The sequence below is a fragment of the Ooceraea biroi genome, chromosome 12 (genome assembly GCF_003672135.1).
Source record: "Ooceraea biroi isolate clonal line C1 chromosome 12, Obir_v5.4, whole genome shotgun sequence".
In the NCBI taxonomy this organism is placed as follows: domain Eukaryota; kingdom Metazoa; phylum Arthropoda; class Insecta; order Hymenoptera; family Formicidae; genus Ooceraea; species Ooceraea biroi.
Window position 1 is genome coordinate 9,307,847 of NC_039517.1, and position 24,087 is coordinate 9,331,933.

At 47.5% G+C, this 24,087-nt stretch overlaps 1 protein-coding gene across 5 annotated transcripts in view; it reads left to right on the forward strand.

Annotated features, from left to right (window-relative positions):
• LOC105282227 (protein Fe65 homolog) overlaps window positions 1-24,016 on the forward strand; it is a 151,985-nt gene extending 127,969 nt beyond the window's left edge. For 3 of the 5 annotated variants that reach the window (XM_011344031.2, XM_011344033.2, XM_011344037.3), the window contains 12 exons: window positions 12,719-12,883; window positions 15,604-15,833; window positions 16,237-16,355; window positions 16,629-16,741; window positions 16,822-17,020; window positions 17,282-17,409; window positions 17,640-17,645; window positions 17,762-18,012; window positions 18,222-18,424; window positions 18,492-18,668; window positions 18,758-18,928; window positions 19,225-24,016. In XM_011344031.2, the coding sequence (XP_011342333.1) occupies window positions 12,719-12,883; window positions 15,604-15,833; window positions 16,237-16,355; window positions 16,629-16,741; window positions 16,822-17,020; window positions 17,282-17,409; window positions 17,640-17,645; window positions 17,762-18,012; window positions 18,222-18,424; window positions 18,492-18,668; window positions 18,758-18,907 (1,741 nt within the window). In that variant the 3' untranslated portion in view covers window positions 18,908-18,928; window positions 19,225-24,016. Of the gene's footprint in view, window positions 1-12,718; window positions 12,884-15,603; window positions 15,834-16,236; window positions 16,356-16,628; window positions 16,742-16,821; window positions 17,021-17,281; window positions 17,410-17,639; window positions 17,646-17,761; window positions 18,013-18,221; window positions 18,425-18,491; window positions 18,669-18,757; window positions 18,929-19,205 lie in introns of all 5 variants that reach the window. The other 2 variants (XM_011344032.2, XM_011344035.2) reach the window with 2 other exon arrangements.
• Window positions 24,017-24,087: the final 71 nt, after the last annotated feature.

Consider the following 24,087-nt stretch of genomic DNA (forward strand, 5'->3'; position numbering starts at 1 on the left):
CAAGGGCGACGGACGAGGAGCCGGCAGACACGGAAAGGGGTGGTCGATAAAAGCCGCCCTCGCGTGGCTGCGTTATTACGTATAAAAGCACGGGGATTGCGCCCGGCTGATGACTGCAGCAGTCGTCCCTCCCGTTCTCTCTTTCTCTTTTTCTCGCCTTCTCTTTTGCGTGCATACCGCGATGCATAACGCGTCGCTCGTGCACTTCCTCTTCTTCTTTAGCGCTTAATAGCGACGATCGCGAGCGATTAAACCGGAATAAATGTGCCGGCCGATCGCTCGACCAACGGCCGATTCCTTATCCGCGAGTTATCTTAACTGATCTCACCCGCGTTCTTCTACTATCGATGCAGGATGAAAATATATTAGCTACAGGTTCGGGTTATTAGAATATGGAAGCAGTTTTAACAAGCGTGAGAACTGAAAGCAAGCGAGTTGGAATCTGAATACGTCAGTGTGTCGTGACATTAAATTCTAAGTAAAATATCGTTGAGTGAGAATTTTTTCAGTCTACGCAAAAAGGGCTAAGCAACATTTAGAATGGATGCTATTAATGTAGTTGTACAGCTGACTTTTTCTCATTATTCCAAGGCCGAATAAATTAAAAGTCAGTGGAAAAAAAACCTATTTTAATCCGACGATTAAAGGGCAAACCTTTAATAAATGTTAATGTAACTTGATATTGATCGATATGAAGTCAGTTATATATACGATATAGCAAAAATATCTATGGAAAATACCCCTTGCTTGATTCCCTTCGATAAAAAGTAAACACGGTAATCGGATGGAAAAGTGATACTCACATGTGGTTAATTTAAAGTTAAAAGAGCGAAACGAGCGAAAAGTAGAAACAGAAGAGATTACGTCCAACAAGTGTACCCACGCTAATTCATTCGGCACAATTGTAGTTGAATGATAAACGACCCTTTTTTTCTCAGCGCCGCCATTCAAAATGTTCGGCGCCCACCGAATCACTCTCGACCATTTCTCTCTCGCGACAATTGTTAATTAAAACCGTCTAGGGCAGCGCGTCGCGTTTCCCGGCTCGCTCGCTCTCTCTAAGCCTCCTCTCCGTGGGGTGGTGGTTTCCGCAGCCCAACCCTTTCGCCGTCATTGACGTTCAATAGCGAACGTTGATCGCGGCTCGTCGCCGAACCGAACGCCAGATTTTATGAGCGGTGGCGCGGCGCGAGCTTGATGGAATTTGCTTCGGAATCTGAATATACGCGCGTACCACGTGGCGCAGCAACAACAGCAACCACAGCAACATCAGTAGGAGTAAGAGCAGCACGTGCGCCGAAAAATGCATTCACGCACATGACAGGGCAGAGGAATTTCAGCTTACGCGCGAGTTAGGAGGATGGGCGAATAAATTGTTCGCTGGCGTTGATAATTAATGGTCTCGGCACCCGGCGTGATAAATTATTATCGGCCAGCGTAACTTTCTAACCACGCGGAACCACGCGATGATCGAACATCACTCGCGCAGCGGGTCGAAATGTCCCCCGAATTTTTGCAGCTCGTCGTCCGAATTTATCGCCTCGTCGTGGTCGGTTTGAATCGCCGAGTGAATGAGAAATAATTATCCGGCGGTGCGACGCGCGAAATTCCGAGCTGATGACTTTTTCCACTCGCAACGTGGAAGGACGCCGAGGGCATAATCATAATCATATTTCACTGCCGTCGGGCTCGTCTTGATTCACCTCGGTGCCGGTGCTGTGCGAGTCTCTGTCATCGTCGCGCGAGAGACAGGCGTAATCCCGCTTCCGTCTAAAATTAGAATCCACTTCACGCGTCTGATCCTGTCCCTCTTTCTCCCCTGACGCGGCGCGCGCGCGTCCGCCTTAGATCGCTCCCCACGTTCCCCAGCCAATCTACCTTGTTCCCCTTTGATCGTCCGTTCCCTCCTTCTGGCTTCCATAGACCTTTGAAACAACGGTACGTCACTGGACTCTGTAAAGTCTACGTTTGCGTGTGTGTATACGGAAGGTGTCCCACACTGCTCTCGCCGCCGTTCCTTTCACCGGCGCAATCTTCGGCCAACGTGAGACCGATTTTTGCAGCTGGGTATCGTTTGTAGTCGGTACGCTCGTATCTGTTCGATAACAAATAATTATGGATTACAGGTAAAATCGCAGTGAAACGTAAAACGTGACATTAAACAAGTTTAGCGTAACAGCCAGGCTGCGTGATATTCACGAGAGGATAAACGAGAGCGCGCATGAATTATTATTCATACATCGCCTGTCATGCATTTTCTGCTCGTGACGATTATACTGAATATTTCACCGTGACGCATTAACTTGCTTGCATAAACGAGCAACAAAGGTACGCGTGTTTCCCGCGTGAGGCATATCCTGTTGCACACCGCGATCAGAATCTACAAGGATCTCCCGAGACAAGCAAGAGACGAGCTAGAACTGTCGCTTTCTTAAGATTTATTACATTCAAAAATAAAAACGCGATTTTATTCAATTATTCAAAAATAATTACACTTCGGCGAGGTGAAATACTCGATCCTGTCGAGCAAGCCACATTCCTGAAACAGTTTCGTTAATTTCTGAAGGCTGTCTGAAGGCGGTCCTCCACTCCGCGCGGCATTCACGGTCACTCGGTTCCCCAAAAGTTAGGATTAACTCCACGGTATTCAGAAGCGCATTCAGGGTAGACAACTCGCATCGCGGCAAGAACAGCCGGAATTCGGTGGAGCACTTCGCGAATTCCACGCGTATTCCGACGTGGAGTTCGCGCGTATGCGGCATCGCGAGCATTTCGTCGGAGCGACGAGTTCACATGCAAGCCAGGAGAAGAGGGAAATGTCTCGAGAAGGAACGTGGGCGGGTGTGCACAAACCCGGGGCCATTAACCCATTTTATCCCGGCTGGGAACACTCGGATTAACGACCAGCGGCATTTCGACTTCTATTTTTACTCACCGACGCGGTTCGTTTATCGAGTAATCGATTAAATTCATCTCTCGCGTCATATAAATCATGTACTGACATGTCATAGTTTATTATACGTGAACGTTTCTGATTCCGTATACGATGTCCAAGTTTTTGCCGTAAAATAAAATGCCGAGCGTCACATCGAGAGTTACTGGAACGTAACTGGCTTATGACGACTGCAAACAAATTGAATCGGTCGGAGTGTGTGGGCCGAGTGTCTCTAATTCCGCGTCCAGACATGCCGACGGTTAAATCGGGTTACGCTTCGTTAGTATCGCGCTCGCTGAAAAGTTGAACGTTGGCACGGGTGAGCGCGGGCCGAGATTAATTATGCAGATTAATCCGCGTGACGCCGGAGCGTTTCGCGCGCGAGTCGCCGGGCGATAATTCACCGGCTGGAAGATCCGCGTCTGCAGATTTCCGTTCCGTTTCCTGGTTCGATTACGGTGTTTCCGCAACGATGCGCTTGGTTCATCGCTCCGTGGCACGGAGCGGGAAAGTTAATACCTTCGGAACTCGCCGAGAACTCGCGGATCCGTCGACGGGAACGTATCCTCTCGTCGTGTCGATGATTTGTCGGAAGCGCGTGTACGCGCGTCGCCGCGCGCAATTCTCGCGCAGCTCCCGGAGCCGGCGAGAAATTATCGCGCGCTCGTTATGTGTCGTCAGCCGGCAATACGGCGGCAGTCACGGAATGCCGGGGATTACACCGTCGTAATTACGTAATAGCGCGACAGAATAAGGGGAGAGAGAGACACTGATCTGCATAATAACGCCACGGCGAAACGACCGGCATGAGTCGTCGCGAGTTTCGCTCCGAACTCCGCTTTGAGCCCGCGTGCGTTGATATTTAACGTGAAATTATATACACCTTTAAAGAAAACCGGGAACCCTCTCTCTCTCTCTTCTCTCTCTCTCTCTGTCTCTCTCTCGTCTAATCTCGGCAAAGGACGTATTAATCGTTGAGGAACTTAATTAATTCGCAACGCCCGAAGGCGCGATACTCGAGCACCCCGTTCCGGATCATCTATAAGGCCGTCGACTTTACGATCCCTCCGTGATATCCGCGCAAACAATTTTCCTTTTCCTCGCTCGACGGCGGGTAGTGGCAGTAACTGGGACCCCCGGTACCGAACGTGTCTGCTTTCCATTAATACCCGGAAAGCATTAGCTGTTTTAATGATAATAGAAGCTCCAAGATAACAGCAGATGCCTTCGCGCAGATACTCATCGCGGCGTCCCGTTTGGCCGGAGATACCATCTTCTTAGCGCCTCTTAGGGGAAACGTTCGCGATATTGCTCCGGCATACGTTACCCGAGCGCAACGAACGAGCGGAGCTGCATTCCCGCCGCGTCCATCCCGAATCACGTATCAAGTAATCATTACGCCGCGCGAATCGCAATGTAGGCCTTGTTAACAACGAATTCAGGTCGTACATGAGTCTTGTTAACGACGAATTTAATCGCTGCTGCCGCGCGGCAAACGGTGGATCGAGTTACCGCGAGAGTCACACACGCTGGAACGCATTACAATCGAATATACCCCCCGGTTAACGGCGAATTCGATTGCCGTCCCATCCCGAATTACGAATCAGCTCGTTACGAGTCGTGATCGAGCGTATTTCTTGTTAACAACAAATTTCACCGCCGCTGCAATCGAAAACCGCGTCGCAAAACCGAATTACATTACGCTGTTATCTGTTAAAATCTCCAATTAATTGACCGAGAGAACCGCGCGCCGACTCTTCCGACTCGGCGATCTCCAATTTCGGCCTCGTCGCGAGTCGCAGTTGCAGCAGCGATGACTCGCTTTATCAGTAGTGAGAGCCAGGACGCGCGCGGGGGGAGAGGGGGGGGGAGTAGCGTTTTCCTCTTTTAAAGTGCGGCTGCATGCAACCCCGATTTTTCCACGCGCGATAATCGTCGCCTCTCGAGACGCTCTCGAGACGGATATTTCTGTCCTGACCAATGCCGCGGCGCGAACGAACCTTCTGCCGTCGCGGAGCGAGAGACCTTCACGGTCGGCGTCGTTAATGGAGGCGGATACGAATAAAAGGAGACACATCCGGGTGGTCCATTATCTTGCGAAAGCCGCTCGGCAGTCGATCGCGGGACTCGATGATTCACGGTGAACGCACCGCGTAATTACTGTTGCGACGAACGTACAGGGTGTCGCAAGCGCACTTCGTTTCTCTCTCTCTCTCTCACTTCGGCTCTCCGGGCTGGTTCTCCTATCCCGCCGTTTACTTTGACGTAATCCGCGCCGATGATTGTTTGATACATCGCACCGTCATTAGACGCCCCGTGAATGCCCCGACGTTAGAACCGTTCCTCTCGGGTCGGCTTCCGTTAACCGTGGCCGAGAGAAAGTCCGGGACACCCCGTACACGCGCGCGGAGTCCGTCACGAGCGGTTACGTCGGCGTGCGACCACGCCTCAGATCGTATCTCGATCTGCCCTGAACGGCCGGTTAGATTAGACCGGTGGTTATCGATGATCGAAACACTCTGATTGCACGAGTGTCCCGCTTCGGCGAATGAAACGTTACTGTTTTTATTGCCGCACGGTGTGTTGTTCTCGGCGGAGGGAACGAGGAACCAATTTGTTTGTCTAAACGGTGCTAAATTATCCAATTTTTTTATTTAATCTGTCTGTGTACAGATGCAACGCTGGTAAGAAAATAAGAGGGACTCGTGAGAGTTAGTTAAAACGATCTTGCATGAAACTGAACGGCAAATGGTAAACGTATCTCGCGGTGAAAGACTTCATTTCTGTACAAGATGGACACTTGACGAATGCGGACGTCGGCGCTCGTGTCTTTCGCAACGAGACTACCGGGAAGAGATGCGGTCCACGATAACGTGAAGTATGAAGAAATTACGGCGAAACCGACGTCGCGCCGCAGAGTCCACATGCATGCGCGCGCGACGCGCCCATAAATCCCGGAAATGGAATCCCCCGACCGCCGGTCGCGTACCATCTTCCGCGAGAACTCCTTTTTCTTCCGGGACATCTCTTTCTTTCCAGTAATACCTGCAGGACGTAATCGGTGATCCCGGGAAGTCGGCGTGCTTGATAAGTCCTCCCACGTCGGGCTTTGAAAAAGCTCCTGCAGTTTGGAAACCGAAAAAAACGGCGATGGCGCGAGAACGAACAGGAAAAGGGAGGAAGAAGAAACAGAGAGGAATAAAGGGAAAAATGAGAGAGAACGAGAGATGAAGGCGGAGGGAGAGAGGCAGAAGGAGAAAATGATAGAAAGAGTAATGTCCCGAGAGGTCTTGCCGGGATGCCCGGCCGTTGGAGATTATCGGGCTAAACTGAAATCCGGAGCGAGGACGCTCGTAAACGCGAACGAATCGTCCTGTCCGAGGTGCAGCCTGCTCCAGCCTGCAACGCCAATAGCTGCGTCCCGAAGATATATGCCGGGAGATGGACTAAGGGCTTCGGCGATGGTCTCAGGCATTAGAAAGAGCTGGAATTTTCTGCGAGCGATCTCCTTCTCACTTCCGGCGACGCGGTTTTATTTCACGAACGTCTCGCGAACGTTCTCTTACGAGCTCGTCGAAGCTCGTTACGCCGCGCGAAACGCGCCACACGTTCTATTAATGTCCGGATAATCCCGAGACGTTCAATATTCACGCGCTTATCAGAATCCGATATTGGGGGAGCGCGCGGGGAGCCGCTTCGAATGCAATCGCTCGGACATCAAACATGAAAAATGCGGCGGCGCCGCAAAATAAAATGCGGTGTGGCGCGGATCGATACTCGCTGCGCTAAAACGACTCGACATAAAAAAAAGAAAAAAGGAAAATAAAAAATTAACACGCGTATAGTTTTTTCTAAAAAGCGAAACTCGATATTCCGACGTTGATTCGGGTTTGATCGCGTTTTATCGCGCAAGTTAGATTAAAATCTGACGGTACGCGACTTACGTATCAGTTGAATAAAACGAGGAGAGGTACGGGGTTGATTTTAGGGAGGGAATGGAGTTTCCGAGTTTCATAAAAAAAAAGCTCGTAAAGCAGCAACGGGCAAGCTTCTCGATGAAAAAATACGTCCCTCGTTTCGCGAAACTTTATTAACCACGTTTCGCGCGGATTCCGCGACGGCATGACCCGTCGATTTACCGGCGACCGATCATAAAGGTTTACGGGCTGCGGCTGGCGCGTAAAAAAGGAAAAAAAAGACAGAGATCGACGAAAAACGCACGTTTCTAATATGTCGTAAAGGACCGGACGTCGCATGAGCTGCGAGGATTTCACGAGGGTGGCCCGATGATGAAGCGATAAACGTCCGATAAACGTCGGACTTCAGGAAACAGGCGAGCACGTTACGAGACGTCTATTTTCGCGAAATGACAGAGAAAGATCTTCTCGCACGTAATATAAACCGAATTCAGTGTCGATTTTATTGAGCTTATCTTTATAAGAGGCGAATTCATTAGGTCATGAAAGTGCCTGTTAAGCATAAAGAACTATTAATAAAATCACGAAGTACGTGTAAGCGAAACACAGCTGTGCAAGTGCTGGAAGAAGTTTGAACGAGGTGAGATTAAACAAATGGATATAGTCTTCTTAAATGTTGCGAGATTTTCGCTAAACGCGAGTACTTGAAGAATTCATCCGAGTGAGGAATGGATTAACGCGGTGAGAAATTCCTCGACATTATATTATGGCGACCGTGATGAGACGCTACTTTCCAGCCGAGAACGGTGATGAAACGGGAAACGAGCAGTATAGTTTACCGTGCCTAAAGCAGATGTTGTTACTATGCACCGTATATAATAAAGTTATATATCGCGTCCGATAAAAATTTTACGGCTATAACGATGCGCGCGAATTTTTTCACACCTCTAAGATCGATAACTTGCACGTAGACAATAATTTATTCGCGATGATTCGTCGATATTAAATTTGTCACGAAAGTAGTATGAGCAACATGTAACAAATTCCGCCAACAGCGCAAAATCGTTTTCTCACAGAAATGACTCAGTCCGCATTATGAGTTATTATTTGCGACGATTGAGTCATTTATCAGAAAACGTTCTCGTTGCGTAAGATCGGCGTCTCTCAATCGTCGCCCGACCTTGCTTTCCACACCGCGTGTCTTGGGAACTCAGTCGATTCTTCCTAACGAGAACATTACCTACGAAAGACATTACCCATTAAACAACGCAATATCGTTCCTAAACGTGAGAGATCAGCACTCTACAATATCCTCACGTGTCATTGAAATTTTATTAACAAAATTTTCAATTCTCTTAACATAATATAATCTCTTTATATTTTTCCTTGAAATATAAATTCGCTTCTCTTTTTTTAAACAACACAGCGTTAATCGATTACACACGTTTTATACAGATGATTTTAGCGACGCGAGGAGTGCGCCGATGAAATTTTTTTCAATAAACTAAGCTACAGCGGTTTAATCGCAAGGCCGCCGATGTATTTGGGGAAACCATAAGCAAGCTCCTCCGAAGCTCTCGAGATCCCCTCCCATCGGATCGGATCTGAAACTTAATTACCTCGGTGGGCAGTATGCGGCTACCGTCAGCCACTCGAAGGATGAAAGGCCCGCGGGGAATAGCCCGCTAGCTTCGACAAGGCCTAACCGGCGATCCCACGTGTTCCAGCTGGCCAACCCACCAAATAAGACCAAGGCTAGCAACGCAATCGCCCTTGTAATACCTTTTACGCAGGAAACAGAGAACAAATAGCAGGAAATCCAACATAGACCTCTCGCCATCAGCACGATCACTCGATTGCTGATCGATTCTCGCGATCCATAGGGATAATCTTGCGAAACACAAGTACTCGCTTGTCAATCACGTCTGACCATCGCGATCTCGAGCAATCAGTCCGAAAAAGACAGCCACTTCGTCAATATGACGATCTGTATCGTTCGGTATACGTATACGCGTCGTGTGCATATAAGTGTGCGCCGTGTGCGGTGGTAGCAGAGCGCTCGAAATGGGGTGACGTTGGCGGGTTGAGCGCCGCACAGTGGTCGAGGGTTGCGCCGTGGGGCAGGGGCGCGGAGGGTGGGTTCGTCGGGTGGTTGCTGGTAGTGTGTATTGATCGAGCGAGGAGAGGAGTAGCTCGACTCTCTTTCTCCGTGTCTCTTCTCTTTCTATCTTCCTCTCTTGATCTCCTCCTTTCTCTTTCTCTTTCTCTCTCTCTCGCTCTTCGCTCTTTTTCTGCGCCGCACTCCGTGTGAAACGTCCACCTACCTACACGGCATTTCGGCTGTACACCACTTTTTCCTCGCTAGGCTTTTTCAGTTTTATTCTCTCCGTCTCTCTCTCTCTCTCTCTCTCTCTCTCTCTCTCTCTCTCTCTCTCTCTCTCTTTCTCTTCCTCTCTGGTCTCCGATTCATTCTCACCCTCGCGCGGCTCACTCACCCCCGGCAATGTTCACGTCACGGTCAATCGGCCGTTGTTTCCGCCGATCGACAAACGCCGACAACGAATTACGAACGCCCAAGCGAGCCGATACCGATCTTCTCGACACTCTGTAATCTACGTTCCCATCGCCCACCGCCATTCGTCCCCGAGCGTTTGCCAGATTCCGATAATAGAGGAAAACTGATCTCAGCTACGTGAATGCCAGCAGAATGCAGGGCGCGTCAGGAATCGATGCAGCGCAAATCCGAAGGATTAACTCTCGACGCTATCGGGGTGGCGTCATCATGAAGAACGCGCGATTCGTTACCGGCTTGTTTCTCTTCTTTTCACGTCCACATCATTTGCACGCGTGACCGCCGCGTTTCATTCATTATACTTTCCCGCTTTATAATTACAGGCACGATTCTTTCTCTTTAGCCGTGGCGATGTAATTCGCGCTTTCCTGAAAAAAAAGAACCCGTGATCTACGACGATAGCAATATAATCAGGAGATAGTGATCCACGTTTCTCGAGGGCAGAAACCATAAAATTACGAATACTGTAATCACGCTGGTGCCGGCGAGATAGACACGGGGTGAGACTCACCGGTGTAATTTACGGCCCGGCCAGGTGCGTCAGGAGTTGCTCACCTTACGACCTAATTGGGTTTAATTACATCTGACTGAAAGTTACGGCGATGCGCGCGTGCACGACGCCGGCTGGGTAGCAATTGGCGTTCTCCGGTAGTCGATTCCAGTTGTGTCGCGATTAATTTATCCCGCCGCATAGCACAATGTAGCCTCATAATGCGTCTCAAATAGCACGAGAGTTCGAAAAGAAATATTTAAAATTCTCCAGGATACGCAATCGTCATTTCTTTTTCGCGAAATTATAGACGAAAATATATTCTCCATTGCGTTCGGACAGAGGTCGCGTTTCATTATCGCATTGCTATTGATCGCCGGTCACCCGAATGATCTGCAAATGTTTCGGCTGTTCAAATTGACCGCATCGTCGTCCATCCGGATGCGATCGCCGATCTCGTAATACTGTATGCTGGCCGATCGAGATGCTGGCGGCTGGTGTCAATAACCCGATATCCCAGATACCACTGTCGCGATACCGGCAATCCCGGGATTAACAGTATCAATAATGATCCGACGAACGGCGTAATCGCGGCTCGCGATCGCGGACTGAATTAACGTTCCTCCGAAACGAATTACGTCAATGCGTCAATACCGCGATTTCATTATCGATAGAGAGCTCGTCGGCCAGATTCGATTCTCCCAGCGCGATATTACGGATTAATTAATAACGCGTTTGACAATTGCGCGCGCTTGCGGTCGTCACGTGGCTCTTATAACATTCGCGTGCACGAATATAAATCTGCATCGGAATTTTCGAGCAAAAGGAACGCCGCAACAACGTCGCCGAAATCCCGGGGGTTGTCGATCGACGTCGACGATCAACGAGGGATTCCCGCGAACGCATTCGATATCTCATCGATCGTCCTGCGCCACCCTCGCGCCCTACGAACGAAATACGAGGGCTCACCATCCTCTCCTTCACATCGGAAACTTCTGGCGAATTTCCAAGGCACCCCTCGTGCCATTCCTAACCCACATACACGCGCGAAATTATGTCGTTTGGCTTCGCGTGTCATAAAGCGTGTCGTCGTCATCCCCCGCGACGTTATTTTCCAAATTAAATTACAGTTCTTTTTTTTTCGCCCTTTCATAAGGGTCGCGAGGCTTCCCAAGCTTACCGTTGCTCGATTTATTCGCCAGATCCCTCGACGAATTCTTTCCGACCGCGTTCTCCGTTTTCTGTATGTCGCAATACGCGAAACAGTTGAAAAATCTCTTTCCAGCCACGTAGCGCTCATAATTAGCAGGTTTCTTCCGGTACAAGCGCGACGAAGGAGATTCACCATTTAGCAGCACGCTAATAAAAACTTATCGCGATCATTACCGTGTAATTAACGAAGTCAGGAATTCCGAGTGCGTCGGTACATCGTTTTGCGATCCACGCGATGCATAACATGGATTATACAATGGAATAGCGTAATAATATAGCGATAATCCGGACTTTTGTTAGCAATCTCGCTCCAGACTGATCATCGATAATGCGAAGACCCAGACGACCCTTGCATTACCTCCAAGAGGTGGCAAAGGGGTTAAGCGAAAGGGGAGAACCGAGATAAGCGCCAAGAGCGATGGCAACTGAAACTGCGGAATAAAGTTTCACATATCCAATCAAACAAGAAAGCATAATTATTTCATGAAATCGTTTTTGAACGATCGAAATGTTTTATTACACAGATAACGACTTTGCTAAGTTTTACTATTTATTAAATTCATATATACTCAAGAAATAAAATTACAGCGTATAGTTATACGCAGAATTTCAAGCTCCACAGATAATGCCGCTCAACTTGTGCAAACATTTTTTACTTTAACTCGCTTGATCTCTTTTAATACCGAAGTTCCAACTTTCACGCAAAATAAGCATGGCCAACCCCGATACCGGAAAAGAAAGTTCTGCACAAGTTCACTTAGTTCGTTATAATCCCGGCGATTAAAGACCTCGCGATCCAGGATCCGTACTCCTTGAGTACCTTCAAAGAGAACGTGGCCCTAAGGTACTCTAATGCCCGAACGATACTCAGGAGAGGCAGCTGGCGTTAGTCAGCAAACCGCTCGGCTAATCCCTTAATTACTTCGACATGGTTAGCGACCCTGTACTAACCACGTCGGTGCCTGGCACTGTTCCCCGATCGTTAATTAAAATGCCACCTCCTTGCAGCCGCGCAATTCCCGGCCGCGAAGAACGGGAACGCGCGCTTGTAACAAGAGTGCATCCCGAAGTAACTGAGTTCTAAATACTAAAGATAAGAGAACGCCCTATATCTTACTACTATAAATCAATTTCTTGGAGAGATCGTGCCTCGAAATTATGCCATACATAATTTGTAAATATATCTCAAGCTCTACGCGTATATGTGAAAATTGATATATATCTATACCAATATATAATAGTAGTATAACAATAGCATCAAAAACTAAATAACAAGCATGACACATAGAATATACTAATGTTGCTTAATAACATATGTAAATTATAAAATGTTGAGAAAAATTGTTTACAAAATCTATTCAAGTACTGAGCTCAGCTTAACCCTTAAATGCTTAATTAATAACAAAGTCATAAAAAAGAATCGAGCCAATAAAAATCTGGAACGTTGGAAACGTATTAAATGTGATACACGCACTTAAGGGTTAACGAGCGACGTCCGAACGCGACAGGCATTACCATTATCAACCACCACCATCGCCACCGCCCACTGATTCATCCCCTTGTAATGCGTTGCATGAACGATGCTGATTCAGGTACGGCTGCGAGGGTGTGGCGGAGTCCGCTCTCGTCGACGACACCCTCAACGGGAATCCCCGCACGTCCTCGTCGACGTCGAGCGCGATCCTGCCTCAATCTCACGCCCTTCAGTCGGAATCCGCGGGATCGATCGACGCTGCGGACACTTCCGGGTCGAGAAAGTACGTACGAACGCACTCGTGGTCTCGTCGTGAACCCCAAATCTTCCCCTCTTGTGCAGATAATCGCCCGCTTGCCATTGGCTGTCCGACGCTTCTTCTCTTTTTGTGTGTCCGAGTTGTTGCTTCTGTTTGCCGTCGTGACAAGAATCTTCGCCCTCGCTGTAACGAAAAGCTCGGTTCGCGTGAACCAACATCTGTGCTCGTAATATGCGCACTTGGACTGTTGTTTGTAGAACCGCCTCCGTACGCATACTGCTTCGTGACGTCGCGATAGAGATGAAGTGTCATATGTGAGGGATAAGTTTCAAATGTCCGCCTAATGCTAGAATTCTTGATGAAGCGTTTTTGAATCATTTAGAGCTCTCTTATTATCATCGTTTTTATCGCTCGTGATTCATCAAAAGTCTCTCATGAATTATTTTAACTCTAATTAACTTAAATTTAAAAGTTTAACTTTAATTATCATTTTCAGAACTGGAAAAATAGCACTGAATATAAAACAGAAATTCATATTATTTTGAGTGACAATTTATTATTGTTTCAATTATTAGATATTTCACTGTTACACTACAAGAATTTTATAGTAAAATGAAATATTATTGCATTTTCTTTTTACTTTAATGAAATTGTTGTATAACATGTGTATCGTATGTTCTCCATCATGAAAGCTTCCTTTAACGTTTGCAAAACTGCTATGTTTAATGCGCACACATGCCTCGTACCCGTCACATTTTACGGGCAAACAACGACGGTGTAAGAAAACGGATCTCGAAACAATTTTCCGCAATTTCCACGTCGATAAACACCGCTTACCCTCACATACGAGTCTCTCTTAGCTTCGACGTGGCCGCTGATCCGACGCGCGCACGTCTCTCGCATCAAAAAGTGAAATAAAATTTCCACGCTGCTGCGCGGTAGACGTCGAACTTGTCCCTCGCCTTCATATTACAAAGTAAAATAGATTTTTCCATGAGTAGAAAACGTTGCTCACCTTCCTTGCGCATCTTGCTTTAGAAAATGTGTAATAGACTGTATTCAGCGTAAAAATGAATAAATAATCGAACAGAATTTAACAGGCAAAGGATGACCTCGAGTGTTGCCAGCTTATGCAAGCTTGTGAAACCGCTTTGTATCGCACTCGTATCCTCCCGTAAAATCATTGTCTCATTTATAATTATTGGTGTCATGAATGGCCGCATCGAACCTACGATGCGCGTTAAATGAGCTGCAATAAATGATTTCATTAATATAACGCAGAGCGATTCAGCTATCCTGAACGAATACGACTGTATTCGACATACCGCGTGACTCCTCAAATTTTTGCAAAATTGAATAACTTATATTAGCATAACGTCCGAGAATAAAATTATGCTTTATTATATCTTTCCCCCTTCTTTTTGGAGTAAGCACTTGAAAGGCATGACAGACACCTGTTACAATCTCTCCGCTGCCAAGTACGGAGTAATCCCGGTTCATTCTGACTTCGTGGAGCCTTCAGTCCCCGCAAGTACACGCTAACGTAACTTTACATCGCTCCCAAAGTAATTTTCCCGCGTCGGCTCTAAAGCAAAGGCCGTTTTATTTTACGGCCGCTGTAAATAATCTCTCCTACTGGCCGACTCGTGTCGTGCCTCGGGTTCGATTAGCACGCGAGGATTTCTCGTGGCGGCGATAACCAGAAGGGGGTTCCCATCCTCGCGTCGTGGAAGGATCGATAGTGGTTTACGAGGGAGGCGGAGAAGGAGTAGCATCCACGATCTAACGAGCGGAAATCAATTTGTCATTCCCATCGTAGAACCGGTGATGATCGTCGTGAATGTTCATCGAAACGGCCGAGCGATTCGTCCGCAAAGTGTGCACGGCCGGACAATGACGCGATAAATCAAGCCGCTTTATTTCGGTGATCGTGATTCGCCCTGAAATGTCGCGAACTGAAATTTCCCGAAGTCACGCGAGCGCGCGGCCACGATCACGCTCGCGCGATATTATACGGAGACAAGAAAAAGAGAGGGAAGGAGGGAGAACGGAGAAGAGAGAAACTTTCAGTGAGTAAATGTCGCGAACGTCGCGTGACCGCCTCCTTGCAGGACGATGGCAAGGCGAATTTAAACAAATTAAACGCGGCCGGCAATGGTAGCCGGCAATGTCGTTGACATTTTTAGATTTCCAGAATAGACACGAGTAAGTGAAAACTGAATGCCTCTTCCCTCAAGCTTTGTATATCGCTCTGGCGGAAATTGTATATGCACCTGTATATTATCGCTGATCGCATTGAAATGAGCTGTGACTTTCCTATTTCCGCCGCGATTCTACTCGTTGCTTTGTGAGTCCCTTCGTCTTCTGTCTACGTCTATGTATTAATGCACGCAGAGTAAAACGCACGAGATCATAAAATACGTTTACCGAAGTACGCTCGAGCCATAGAATTCAGAAGAAACGTGTACATTTCGTGCACGCAGCATAAAAATTTCACATCATGCATCAAGATCCGTCTAATGGCTCGAGCGAAAAATATCCAGACGACACGAAAGCGTAAGAAACGTCGTTAAGATGGCCACAGGATGTTTAAATTATTCAAATTTCCATCTTTTCGACTATTCTTAAACTTTTCTGCCTTCTGGACGTTGAGCGGAGAACGCGTCGCGACGACGCGTCCGTACTTCCGGGACGAAACGAGACGGCGTTCGTTGACCCCGCTTTTTCTTGACTTTGCGCTTCAGTTATTGCGAGAAACCCGACAACGAGACCGCAGAAATGGGCGGCGTGCCGCACGTGGAGGGTGGCCTGAACAGCGAGCTGTACGCCGTGCCGGTAAAACGGCGCCAGCCGAAGGACCAGAAGAACAATGCGATTCTCCAGAACAATACCCAGGAGAAACCGACGGACGTGGACAGCACCGATTCCGAGGACAAAGATGAGAATCTGCCGTCTGGCTGGCAGAAACACGAGGGTAGGTATCGAGCAACGAGCGCGGCGATCGATACGTACGGCGATACCGAAAAAGCGCAACCGCACAATTTTCATCAGATCAATATTTCAGAAAACCCGGCGGGAATGATAAATGATAAAGAATATTAAATCCCCAAAGATCCGAACGGTGTAATATAAGAATGGATTCGTTGAAATCTGCAATATTCCGTTAATAAATAAAGATTGATATTTTCTATCGGCTTTTTCATATTTGCAATCTCGTTTCTCTCTGATTTTTGTCTTTTTTTATCGCAATATGTGGCATACTAAGTTAGTGGCAGATAAGATCAATGACGGGAAATTAGTGCGCTATTGTTCAAACGCGGCTGTTATAAATCGGGGCTGTCAGGTCTCATTGACCGATCGATCGAATGCTATTTCAGACGAGAACGGACCTTACTATTGGCATGTGAAAAGCGGTAACATACAGAGAGAACCGCCGGAGGCGCCGTTGCACACGAAAACAGAGGCACGCCGGAGCCTGATCAAGGATAATGATAGCGTAAGTATAGTGCAATTTACCAAACGTGGCAATTATTCTTACAATTATTCTGTTTCCTAACTTTTAATTATTAATAAGATTATTATTATATAAATGTATTATTTTTTAATTTATTTCATATTATTATTATTATAAAAAATTATTATTAATAAATACATAAATTATCAAGGATAAATGATTTTACAACATTATCATTACATCATCGATTTGCAATGTCGTTCTTTCTTTCCTTTTCCATCTCATAATATTTTATTTGCAACGTTACTGTTGTAGATAAACAATTTTCACACATTGAGCGGCGTGGTGAACACGGTAACGCGCAGCAACACGAGCTCGGCCCTGGACCAGGAATTGGAGAACAAGAGGAAGGTGGAACTAGCACTCAAGTAAGCAAAATACATCGTATTTGCTTACGCGGCCTTTTTCCTGCGGATTCCATCGATTCACCCCATGTATTTCCTTTCAGACGAAGAAGCTATCCTGCGAGAGCGGACTCGGAGGGCAGGGACAAACCGATCAGATTCGCCGTGCGATCCCTGGGTTGGACGGAGATCGCGGAGGAGGACCTGACACCCGAGAGAAGCAGCAAAGCCGTGAACAAGTGCATCGTCGATCTCTCGCTCGGCAGAAACGACCTTCTGGACGTCGTTGGACGATGGGGCGATGTAAGTACCTCCAGCAATAAACCGTAGATTAAACCGTCACGTCAGCGATTGTATTGTAAATTAACGAAAGCACGACAGTGAAAAAGAAACTAAGAAACGAAAAACCAGCCTCGACACGCTTAAACGGGATTTAAAATACGAGATGTGACCTGCGGGAATGTAATTTAGGACGTTCTTGGTCTCTGAAATGATCAATGGTGTAACTGCGACATCGATTTTGCGATAAGCACGCGACGAGAGATACGTTACGAAATATTTCAGGGCAAGGATCTATTTATGGATCTTGACGAGGGCGCGCTCAAGCTGATCGATCCAGAGAATCTCACTGTACTAAACACACAGCCTATTCATACGGTCAGGGTATGGGGCGTAGGGAGAGATCACTGTCGGTGAGTGAGTTATTAATTATCTCTGCGGATATGAGTCACGACAGAGGGAGTGGAGACCTTTAGCATCTAGAATTCTTCGAATCTAGAGATCTAGAGATAGTGCTGCCTTTTTTGATATCAAAATTTGCGCAAAATATATATATATACGTTAATTAAATTAATATTAATTAATACTAATGCATTCGCATCGATTTCATGAATGTCTGCTTTTCTTTGGACGGACCTAACAGCGAGAGGTAAGACAACGCGACGATACAGATCGTTACACGATCAAGTGAAGAGTAAACCTGAAGCGCAAGCTTTCGATCCGACGAGACACTCGATTGTTAAACGCATACAATGTATCTTTTAGGGACTTCGCTTATGTCGCAAGAGACCGATCGACCAGGAAACACATGTGCCACGTGTTCCGCTGCGATATACCGGCGCGCACGATCGCGAACACGCTGCGAGATATTTGCAAGAAGATCATGATCGAGCGCTCGCAACATCAGACTCTCGCGAAACCGGTGGACATCAACGGCCGAACGAGTCTGGCCACGAGGCCGACGAATCTGCCCACTGAACACCGGCGCTTTCACAGAAACGGTCAGGCACTAGTCAGTAAGTAACAATCCACCAATCGATCTTCCAGAGAGCTGTATTGTCCTTTCTCGAAAAATCTGGAAATGAAATATATTTATAAAATGAAAACTCCACGTAATAAATTGCTTGAAGATAAGGATAGAAATTGAAAAACAATTTAACAATTTAAAACTGAAATATAAATTTGAGAAATTGTTAAAAGTACACTTGTCCTTGCCTTCGCGCAGCGCAATCCTTTCCGACGCCGATGGAAGAGCCAAAGAAGGTGCTGCGAGCGCAGTATCTCGGATCTATGCAGGTCAACCAGGCGACCGGCATGGAGGTACTGAACGAAGCGATAGAACATATCGTGGCGAACACGCCGATCAATCAATGGCGAAACGTGAACGTCGCCGTAGCTCCTAGCATGATCTCCATCCTTACGCCGAATGTGAGTAAACTGAAAAAAGGAACCGACGTGTAATCGAATGAAATTACGTAATGATCGTGCTCTGCAGGAGGACAAGCTCATCACCGAGTGCCGAGTGCGTTACCTATCATTCCTCGGTATCGGTCGCAACGTGAAGCAATGCGCCTTCATCATGCACACCGCGCAGGATCTGTTCATCGTACACGTCTTCAACTGCGAGCCCAGCAGCGGAGCCCTCTGCAAGACGATCGAAGCCGCTTGCAAGGTGACAATCCTCCCTCGATGATTCACTCGCGGATTCGTCTGCAATGGGGATGATTTATTAAGAGCTGGTGTATTTCTGTTTCTTTGCAGCTGAGGTACCAGAAATGCTTGGACGCACACCCGCAGGGCTTCAGAAACGCCAGCAGTCTGAACACCCCGAGCGGCAGGGGCTTGGGCGCGACCCTGAAATCCTTGGTAGGATCCTTGACTGGACGCAGGAACAAGCAGGGTGAATCTTGAGACGAGGCTCTCTCGCTGCAGGTAATTTACTTTCGAGACATTTTGGACAAAACAAATCCAACAATTTTGACCATGAAAAGTAAACATATACATATGTAAAATTATTACAAGAAAAATGTTTAAAAATTATTCTAAAATTATTACAAGATAATATCTTTGAAACACGACCAATTTTCAATCGTGACAGATTATCTTGATTAATTAGCTGACGATTGATTGTCGCAAAAGAATGAGTCAAATTGTTCGAGAGAGTTTAGCGGATGGCGAGCAGTTGGATATTATCGATTAATCAGATCAGTCCCCCGATTATCCGCTAGGAACTCTGGCCGCTGCCTGCTGAGCGAGAGGTGATCCGACACAGGCATCTGCAGTCGCCACTGACCCTCAAGTATTTCGGCGGTTCGCCGCCGAGCGCATCCCTCAAGTCGCTGCTCTCACCCTCCCTGGACACCAGGCATATCCAACTCGCCCGCTGGGAGAGCAACCCCTAGAACGGCGCGCGTCGGGGATACATGCCCGGATACGCCCGATCGAGGGAGATGGTACGGCCGGGACAGGACGTACGGATGTTCCCTTTAACGACGTAAACGACTGAATCACGCGAAGGAAATTCCGCAAAGTGCTATACCAATACCACAGCTATAGTGGACTACGCTTACCTATGTCGATATGATGTTATGTATGTTAACGCAGTGTCCGATGAAGAAGGGGCGGAAAGGGGTGAAACACATCGCGGGGTTCGCCCCGTTCTGTCGCAAGACGCGTCGATCCAGTCACGAATCCTCGAAAAGCCATCGTGCGCCGGTTTCGAGGATGGCGTTCGCGAGGAACCGAGCTTGCGGGGTGAATGAACGGAGCAGAGGGGGTACGAGGAAGAATCAGGATAGTTTGGAGAGAGCAAAACGTCTGTATATACAGGGCGGTGATTATCGCGCTAAATTTAATCAACTCGCTTGCTCGAGTAGCAGGCAGGGAGTTGGAAGGAGCAGCAGGTGGAGGCAGAGGCGGAAGAGGAAATGATGGAGAAACCCGCCAGTGGGATTTCGCGAGCGAATCGAGTTGCGTGCATGTCGGAGAGTGTGAGTGAGCCGCAGTTAGCGTAGCACTAAGCGTATATCCGCGAAGGCATTCGAGAGATGATTCGAGGGGAGCTATAGAGAGCTTGCGTATATATATTATATATATATAAATATAATATATATATATTATAACAAACGAACAAAAAAACACACCTACACACATACACATGTGTGGAGAACGCGCTTCCACACTACACATACACAGACACGCACACACGCACCGACTATACCAGGTGTTCCACGAACGTGCCGCTCTTTCCTTCGTCGTCCGTGAAACTTACCGGACTTCGGAACGACGAAGCGATGCGACGAAGTAACCGCCAGGGACACCCACACGCGCACGTTAACACGACGGCTAAGTTAGGGAGTTTATTTTTTATGACGACTTAGTAGGAGCTTTAGAGAGGAGAGCTTGCAGCACCTCGGAGAACACGAGAAGCCGATACGACAAATACTTATACCGCGACCGTCCTTTTAGACTTCAACCGGGGGGAGGGTAGAGGAGGGCAGTTAGGCGGAAGATGAGTGGCGTGATGCGACTTGAAATATCGGAGCCGCACGCGCGATAATCACGTGCAATAAACGTTTGCCCGGCACTCGGACGGGATTTACGTCCGCGTTACGGTAATAGCCGTTAAGCCGCGAGTAATACGGCGGTATTGACGATTTATTGCCGTCGGTGATAACTATTACTCTCGTAAGCGCGCGAGACGGCAATACGGTAATTATTAATCGCTAGAATTGCTGAAAAATCGTATGCATATCAGGCCATCTCCTACTTCTTTCGATTCGCTGTTCGGCGGACCGACGTTCGGCGTCTCGACGGAGACGCCCGTCGCGAAAGGAGTCGGGTGTGCGATTTAAAAAGACGTTCCGCGTTCACTAGCGATTTGCCGCTGCTGTCGTAGAACTTAGAGAGCTGCGAACTTATACAGATCGAGATTTCGTACTCGACGCACCGCGTGAGTCACGATACACGTTCATTCAACACAATTTACACACGTGTGCGCACCGATTAACGATTAACGCGTGAACGAGACTCGCCGCTGTCGCTGGTTCGAAGATGTAGGCACCACGATTACGCGCGACACACCTGCTCCCTAATCTACGCCTAATCTGTTATTAATTTCCCGTCGATCTTCTTAATCCTCGCCGTTATTTAACGATCGACGCTCGCGAATGACCTCCGTGACGAGAAGCAGCGGTGTTTCGAAGATACCACAATAATAAATTCGCTCGCCGATTCCCGTTCATCGAATCCCGAGCCGAGTCTCTTCGAGACACACCCTAGTGGTATTTATCGCGAGAAGAGCGATCGTGCGACGGAAATCGCAATCTCCTCCTAGTTTTGCCTCGTGAGGGATTTCCTTTCGGTCGAGCGCGATCCTGGTCCTCCTGCGAGGACGGTCACGTCGTACGAGCCATCGTCGTTGCGAGAGATACAAAGTTGTGCGGGACCCAGAACGAAGATATTTCTATGTAGCGTTTTAAATAGGAGACAAGAGAAGATGAGAGAAGTGAGGACGCAATAGAGGAAAAAAAAAAAAAATGTTGCGGGAGTGTGAGCGTGAGAGGGTGAGTATGCATGAAGTATGCCGCCGGGGTCGCGGGGAGGTGTAGGCCGATTAATATTAATTATTAATGTACATAGTTTGTCGCGCGACGTTTCCCTCTCTGTCACCATTGCCGCGAATCCTTCCTTCTTTCGTTTCGCGTCGCGAGATCGAACACGGTAGACGATCTTAATGAACGCGAGCCGAGTGAGTCTAATTAAACGCGCGATGCATGCGTTTGATATCGTTGTACAGTTGCATCCGGGCGAGCAATTGCACGCCAGGATGCTGCGAATCTGCGACAATTCCCATGATCGTGAGAGAGGGCTCGACGGGAGGAGAACTTGATCGGGAAAATCGGATCTCTCGCCGTCGCCCTCGAAAATGAGGATCCTAATCCGGTCCTCGCGCTTTCGCTTCGCCGTCTCACGGATCTACGATCGCGGGATCGATCGGTGATCTCGGTCGATCGCGAGACGCAATTTCGCAACGCGCGAATCTCTGCCTGTCCCTTTCAGCTCGCTCATTTTTCTTTCTTCTCTTTCGGAGGGAAGACAGCCTCGGGAAAAAATAAAAAATGGAATAAAACGAAGCGCGCGCGCGCGCGCGCGCGTGAGAGAGATGACTTGACGAGCGGATTGGGGATGTAAATACGATATACACGTGTAGAGAGTAAGGCCGGAGCTATGGAGTTCAATCGACACCGACACACGCACACATACATAGACTCACACGTCTCACGCATCATCGCGATGCACCGCGCACGTGCCGATACATTGTTCCTCACGTTTACACGGCGATACAGACACATGTCCACGTCTACGAGTATACACACATACGAGAGAGAGAAAAACTACCCACGTACATACACGCACGCACTCACGAATTGCGCATACCTTAACTGTCTCTTTATATAGGTGTGTTGACATGTCGTCACGGGAGAAATATTCTCGAATGGGGGAGGGTGGTGGATTGAAGGGGGATCAAGGGGGAGGGCTGGATTTCGGGTGATGAAGAACGCGACAAGGGTCACTTGCATAATTGACATAGCATAGCGAACCTTACTGTATTTACCGTGACATGTAATAACTTTAACGAAGAAGAAATGCGAATCTACTGATAGAAGAGTTGTTCTGCACAAAAAAGAAAAAAACACATGCTTCATTGATAATTATAGTGTCTCTCTCTCTCTCTTTCTTTCACTTTCTCTCTTTCTCTCTGTCTTTCTCCAGCTTCCTCTTTCCTCTCCTCCTTTTTCTTTCTTACCTCCTCTCTCCCTCCCTTCTTTGAGAGAAATACATATCTCTCCCTCTATACCTTTATACTAATTGCTAATTAATTATCATTTTCGACACGAGGAGTGCTTTACATCCGACGGGACTCGCGGTCATTATTACGAATTGATTGTGCATTACTTGAAGAATTATTCGACGCTATTGCCTCACGAAAGCCTCATTGTTACTACTACATTGTTGTCATGATCATCATTATCGTCGCGTTATTATAGACGACAGACTTTAAGGAGCCGCCATCGTCGTATTGTCATACTATATATTATATATTGTTACTACAGAGAGACTTTTGCAGACGCGAGCGGGGGAGAGCGGGTACGTCTCACCAGCGTGTGATTCGATTACGCGGGGATTCGGCCGCCGAGATTTAGGATCGAGGAAATGAAAGTTTCGGTAATGCGTCCCTCTATTGGCACGACGCGCGTTATTGCATCTCTCTCCACTTCGCGATTGTGCGACTTCAAGCGCGCTGGAGCCGCCCTTACGGACGCCCTTACGCACCCACTCTCTCCCTCGAACGATAACTCACCCGGTGCGTCGCGAGAATCGATCCTCGCGAGGCGATCCGGGTGACGAGCGCTTAATTAAGGCGATTAATTAAGGAGAAGCGAGACGAAAACACCCGTTCTGAGTACGTTCGCGTTCAGAACGATTTGCCGAGGTCCGGCGAATCGTACGTAAGCGAAGCAAGAGAAGCCGGCAGCGGGGTTCTATTTGGACAGACACACACACATGCACACACAGAGGGAGAGAGAAAGAGAAAGAGAGAGAGAGAGAGAGTTTACACAGAGACACGCAGAATTTTATAAAGTGGAATCCCGCTGCAACGAAACTAAAAATTAAGAAAACCGGAGAAGGAGAATAAAAAAAGAGGCGACGCCGCGGATAAAAGATACGGCGCGTTTCGTGTGCGAGAGGACAAATACTTTGTATGCACCCGCCTCCATTGTTCATGCCCATTTGTATTGCGTAGTTTCGGCCGATCGTTAATCACGAATCGGTCGCGAGATACTATTATAAATATGAATATAAATATAAATATATAAATATATATACATATGTATACATTATACATGATGATATATATATATACATATGTATATATATACATATAAAAAGCAAGACAGAAATGAAATTACTGTAACTACACACCTGCCTCTTGTGAATAAATGCCTATTTGTTTCTTTTTACGTGTCTCGTTATTCCCACCTCAAAACTTGAAATTGAAACAAAAAACGAGCAAGAAAAATTAAGTT